At 29.5% G+C, this 6,346-nt stretch overlaps 2 protein-coding genes across 2 annotated transcripts; one reads left to right on the forward strand and one right to left on the reverse strand.

Moving 5' to 3' along the window:
- Positions 1 to 1,155: 1,155 nt before the first annotated feature.
- LOAG_11659 (hypothetical protein) lies at positions 1,156 to 1,846 on the reverse strand (the record flags this gene model as incomplete). Its single annotated transcript, XM_003147177.1, has 3 exons — positions 1,156 to 1,338; positions 1,470 to 1,620; positions 1,725 to 1,846. 3 exons carry the CDS (start codon positions 1,844 to 1,846, stop codon positions 1,156 to 1,158), a joined length of 456 nt encoding a protein of 151 aa, XP_003147225.1.
- A 594-nt stretch (positions 1,847 to 2,440) lies between these two features.
- Positions 2,441 to 5,848, forward strand: LOAG_11660 (hypothetical protein). The gene is made up of 9 exons (XM_020448392.1): positions 2,441 to 2,549; positions 2,703 to 2,849; positions 2,953 to 3,091; positions 3,375 to 3,542; positions 3,835 to 4,026; positions 4,295 to 4,450; positions 4,613 to 4,744; positions 4,998 to 5,139; positions 5,580 to 5,848. Coding segments are annotated over exons 1-8 (1,038 nt in total). The 5' UTR covers positions 2,441 to 2,447; the 3' UTR covers positions 5,000 to 5,139; positions 5,580 to 5,848.
- Positions 5,849 to 6,346: the final 498 nt, after the last annotated feature.

Below are 6,346 nucleotides of genomic sequence, written 5' to 3' on the forward strand. Positions count from 1 at the left end.
AAAGGGTCTATTATGAATTTAATTGTTTTTTCTTTTTTTTTAATTTTCAAATTTAACAATTCCATTTTGAGCAGGTAAGTTACCATGAATGTTTAGAGTATTTGTATTCTTTCACTCAGGTAACTGTTGCAAATAGTTCATCGTTTCTAAATGTTACCTTGCTTATTAATTAAGATAATCATTGTTGGTAGTTTTCAGTTATTTATATTTATAATTTTTTATTTCATTTTATAACTCTATCTTATAACCCTACCTTTTTCTTTTTCTTCCATTTACCATATCTTATAACTTTATTTTTCACTGTTTACATTTCTTGTTAACTCTTTTTTTTTCGTTCTTTAATTTCATTTTAATGAATTAATTTCTTTCAGTAAATCAAAATCAATGTTTATTTTTTAATTAATCAATTCATTTTAACAATTAATTCCCTTTTTTCTTCATTTTTTTAATTTTCAATTTTTTTAATATTTAATTTGTAATAATTATTTTGCCCTTTCTATTTATTGCTATTAGTTTGTGCTTTAAAGCGCAAAATGTTACATTGCTTAATTTTGATTTATAACAAAACAAGAAAAGAAAATTGAAAAATTGAAAAAAAAAAAAAAAATTATTAAAGTACTTTAATACATCATACAACAAGTAAACAGGTTATTAGAATGATAGGAAGTTTTTGAAAGTAAATTACACAATGATAAATTTACATTAACAATTTTAAAAATCAATTTAAGTATGAAAATGAAGGAAAAAAGAAAAAGGATGATTTATTATTCATGGAATTCACCATGAATTAATGATGTTTACTTAAAAATAACTGATAGAAAAGTATTTTCGATGTTTTTTTTTTTAATTTTCGAAATACTTTTCATATTTTCATAAAATTTAGTTATATAAATAAGTCAAACTTCAGAATGCATTATTGAATATTTACATGAATCTTCCATTCAAATATCATTCATATTATAATCATTCATATCGTTATCATTTATATCATTATCATTCATATCATTATCATTCAAACCATTATCATACATATCACTATCATTTATATCATTATCATTCATATTATTATCATTCATATCATTGCCAATTCATATCATTATCATTCATAGCATTATCATTCATAGCATTATCATATCATTATCATTCATACCATTGTCAATTCATATCATTATCATCCATATTATTATCATTCATAGCATTATCATTCATATCATTGTTGTTCATGTCGTTATCGTTTATATCATTATCATTCATAGTATTATCATTCATATCATTATCATTCATGTCATTGTCATCCATATCATTATCATTCATACTATTCAATCGGTAGAAAGTTTTCTACATTATACTTTAAATTGTGTATACTTTAATTTTCCAAATAGCTATGTTAAATCGTTTTAATTTTTAATTTTTACAACAAATAACTTATCTTAAGGTAATTCTCAAAGTGAAGTAAAAATAAAAGAGACGATTTGTTTACTCGCCACAATTTCACCGGCCGCAAGCGCTCTTGTCCAAGTTCTGGGTATTTTTAGTTGCGTCGTTCGATTACGTACAGCAATGATTAGGCGGTCTTGTTCATTAGAGGTAAATGAGTGGTAAACAGTTTGATGTATTGCGCTGTAGTGAACATATGGTATTGGACAAAATACGGATAGAATTACTCGTTGTATTTTAGATTACTATTAAGTGCTTAATTGGTATGATATTTCGCGAACTTTGACCTTACGAAAAGTTTTTTGTTATAATCAAAATTGGTACACTGGAAAAAGTTGATTTGAATGCTGTGATACGATGAGTACATAAAATGAATACATGGTATTACCATTTGGTAAAGATCAGTCATCTGATTATCTATTATCTTTTATCATAGATGATCATTTATTATCATCTTGTAGGTTTTTTAAATAGAATCAATTAACCGAAATGAAAATAATGAGAAATTATTTGAAATCGATTAATGATTGGTAACATATATGAAGGAGATGGTTATATGAATATTCAGCACGCTGTTAAGTTTTTTTCTTTTTTTTCCGAAAAACATATGAACAAATTGATTGGTAAACAAATAACGAACAAAACAAAAGAAAAAAAGATATTTATATACGTAAACCTAGACCACAAGTTAAAGAAACTTCATTAGAATGTCCAGTTTGGTAAAATAAATTTTACCTATTATCATTTAAATTATAAAAATTTCTTACTTCCTCAATATCAAAGATAAAATAGCAGTGAAACTGAACTGATTGTCGCCTTATCATGGCATTTCAATTCTCCCAACAAAATTGGATCGTTCTTTTTCTCTGTCATCTATCTCTGTTAGGCTTAGAGATAGTGACGGTATTACTGATTTCGTCAGTATATTATTAACTTTATTTGTAACAGTTCCATAGAAGGACTAATACATCAATTTGATTTACGAATATCATTGATATGCATGTTTAGGCATGGCACCAGTTGGTAATTTTTTAATAAGATGGATACTGTTGGTTGCTTTGGTTGCAAGTATATCTACAATATTTTATTTCACTTCTACTCAAAATGAACGGGTTAGCAATTTGATGGAAAATTTCTGATTAATTTCCAAAACTTTTATGAGAAATGGAATTTCACAATTTCTTTAGTCGTCGTTTTAACATTATTTTTCAGGATTTCGCTTTTATTTTAGCTATCATTTTAACATTAGTTTATCATAAATTCAGAATAATGTTCGAAGGTTTAACTCAATAGGATATCCGAAATTTATATTGCCGAATATAATGAAGAACGAATCAACGGTTGAAGAATTCGTTGCTAAAACACATCATGTGAAAAATCAACCAGCTTCCATTGCACCACATTTGCTGGAGGTATATTCTTTTTTTTAATTATGAAAATGCTTACAGGTCTGAAGTGAATTTGAAACAACTATTTTTGGGTTTGAAGTTTGTAAATAGGTCAGGCCGCTTTCAGGATGACGATGAATATTCGGTACAAATATTCTATTATCCGTGGTATGGAAATCCAGAATTTGATTATGGGAAGTATTATCATTGGAATCATCGCTTTATTCCGCATTGGGATCCGAATATTTCAAAGAATTATCCAACAGGTAGTTATAATTTTTTTGAGTGCTCCGGAATTTCTAGTCCTGAAAGATTTCTTACAAGACTATCGTTTTCCTTTTGTAAAATTCTTTAATTTTAATACTGCTTTCAATAAACTCTTCTTCCTTGTTACACATACAACTTTTTGACTGAGTGCTCCCCTAATTCACAATAAAAATTTGAAGTAATCGTATCTTCTTCCACTTTTTGAAGCATAGCAGTGTGCTGCAACACTTAATTGTGCATGATACTGACAAATGGATAATTAAAGCATATATTTCAACTTAGGTTTTCATGTTCCACCGTTGGATATCGGTTCGAATTTTTATCCATTTTTGGGGCCGTATAGTAGCCGAAATCCGGCAGTAATTGAGCAGCACATGAAATGGATGTCATCAGCTGGTATAGATGTTGTTATTGTTTCATGGTTTCCTCCAGAAATTTCTGATGAACAGGGTATTGTCATTTATTGTTCTTTCATGCTTACTGTTGATCAGAAAATTTTCAGCTTCAAGATTTTTGATTTACTTCTTCATTTCAATTATAAACTTCTAAAGACTTTCAAGAATTAGGGTAGCCCTTTTCATTGAGCGACTGGGAAATTCATGTGAAAACTATAAGCATTTATGGAACTTGGAAGCGATATGTTATAAAGCATTCTTCAAAGTAAAGACTTGTTTCAAGAAGCAATACTGAAATTCTATAATTTTATTTTCCAGACTTCTAAATCACCACTTTTTTTTTTCAGGGCATCCGTGGGATGATTTAATACCGACATTGTTAGATGTTGCGGCAAAGTATCGCATGAAATTATCGTTTCATATGGAACCTTACAAAAATAGGAATGGTGAATCGCTTCGTACTGATATCGAATATATTATTGACAAATATGGTAATCATTCAGCTTTGTATAGGATGAAAAGGCCAAAATCACGAAAAAGTGAGTTTATTTATTGTTGTTTACGAATATTCCAATGTTTTATTTTCATTTTGGTATGCTGTTTTAATTTATTGGAGAAATAATTTGGACACGTGCACACGTTCCTGTGCAGGTCTCCATGCTAATTTTGATAGTAGTAAAGGCTAGATAATTCCGAAAGAATTATATAGTTAGAATCTTCAACTCATGCACTTTATTCCTCCCACTAATAAACTTTGATTATGAGAAGAACAGTTGGAAACATTCATTTTATTTAATATGGTTTTAGCGACTAATGATGAAAAAAATAGTCGCCGTGATCAGTATCTACCGTTGTTATACTTTTACGATTCGTATCTTGTATCCTCCGATGAATGGAAAAAGTTAACCGGACCATCTGGGGAGTTGACTGTGAGAGATAGCAAATACGATGTTCTTTTTATTGGTAAGTTCAAATATGACTTTCTTGAACTGTTAAATTCAATTTCCACCTTTTTTTCAGAAATTCCACTCGCTGAAGCATCAAAAATCTTTTGTTTTGGAACGTATATTTTGATTTTATAGCGAGAAATTTGACTTAGTTACCAATGATTATGTCAAGTTTCAGGTCTCTTAGTCAAATCAGAAGATAGACATTCATTGTTGGCTGCTGGATTCGATGGATTTTATACATACTTTACAGCTAAAGGCTTTTCTTATGGTTCTACTCCTTCATCTTGGCCTTCATTGAGCGCCTTCTGTAGGTTTGTATCTGACTTTTTTGGAATCAAATTACTTTCATAATTAGCATCGATTGAATTCTGATTCATTTTCAATCGGTATTAGTTAAGAAAGTATTTGACGATGAATTTATGGACTTTGTTAAACAAAAATAAGTAAGAAAATACGGAAAGTAAATCCATCCTCAGAGAGAGAAAAGGAAGAGAGTGAAGACGAAGCGAATGAGGGATCGAGATTGCGATTGATTTTGTCACTAATCACTGCTGTTTTAGGAAAAATGGTTTAGTTTTTATACCTTCGGTGGGTCCTGGTTATGATGATCGCCGTGTGCGACCTTGGAATGCGGCAAATTACAGAGATCGGATGAATGGCAAATATTATGCGGATATGTTTGAAATGGCTCATATTGCAAAGGTGTAGTGGGAATGTTCCGAAAATTATTGTAAACAAACTAATTTATTTTATATCTACAGGTTGATGGTTCAGTTAAACTCGTTACTTTATAGCTCCTGTTCCTACCAAGTAGTATTTTACTCACTTGTAAGAGATGGCTTCCGAAAAATTGGTAGTATAGTAAAATAACACATGGCTTAATGGGATTCAGCAGAATTAATCCAAAAGACTCACATACCATAGTAAACTGGACAACTATTGATTTTTTTCGTCATCTTTGCCTTTCCTTTAGCAATTAGGGGTTAATTTGAGAAAATAATAATAAATCGTTTTTGGTTATTTTGCCTCCTTAATACAACTCCATCAAAGAGGATTATAAGATTAATAAGTACCATCAAGCGGATAAGTTAAAACACAAATCAGATTGAATTAATATGAATAAAGAAAATTGATGTTTTAAGGTAAATATCATAACGATAACGTCATTCAATGAGTGGCATGAAGGTACACAAATCGAACCAGCAATACCATTCACTAATAACAACACGGGTTTTGTGTACAGTACCTATGATCAGGGACCAGAGCAGTATCTCCACCAAACACTTGATCTTGTCAAAAAATATTTTACTCCAATGCATAGAATTGCACCTGAAAAAATTGTCAACATAGTCAAATAATAGCGCTCATATCATTTTCTTGTATTTTAGGATATATAACGTCAGTTTACCTTTGAAAATACTTCATATAATATCAGTTTGCCTTTGAAAATACTTCATATATTTTGCATAAATTATTGGTATGCTTATTTACGCGTTGGAATTCTCATATTACTTAGCACCAGAATTCGGAAATATCATTTACGGAAGTTTGGCACTTCATTCCTTGTCCATTGAATGTTATTGCTGTGAGAAGTTGTATGAAATAATGGCAAGAACACCGATCATCAGCAATAGGGAGCAATTGGATTGTGTATTGATCAGTGATTTCGTTCGAACTTTTATATTAGAATTATTATTCCGTAATAAGTTGAATTTTATATTTCAGACATTTCTTGGGTTCAGCCAATTCTGTGATTTGTGGAATATTAAATTTCTGACATTATTAGAATTTATATTGTTTAATGTTGAAGTAAAGGTGGTTAGATTATGCGTTTCAATATTTTGTTTTGTTTTTTTTTTTTTTTTATTTTTGTTATATTATTTGCTTATTTTAATTGTGAACATTTGAA

The sequence above is a fragment of the Loa loa genome (assembly GCF_000183805.2).
Source record: "Loa loa unplaced genomic scaffold supercont3.207, whole genome shotgun sequence".
NCBI classification, from domain to species: Eukaryota; Metazoa; Nematoda; class Chromadorea; order Rhabditida; family Onchocercidae; genus Loa; species Loa loa.

Excerpts from the sequence above, each read along its gene's own strand:
- LOAG_11660 (XM_020448392.1), top strand. The coding sequence starts at position 2,448 with ATGGCACCAGTTGGTAATTTTTTAATAAGATGGATACTGTTGGTTGCT. Across the intron at positions 2,550-2,702 it reads CTTCTACTCAAAATGAACGG|AATAATGTTCGAAGGTTTAA; the intron begins GTTAGCAATTTG and ends TCATAAATTCAG. Across the intron at positions 4,027-4,294 it reads AAGGCCAAAATCACGAAAAA|CGACTAATGATGAAAAAAAT; the intron begins GTGAGTTTATTT and ends ATATGGTTTTAG.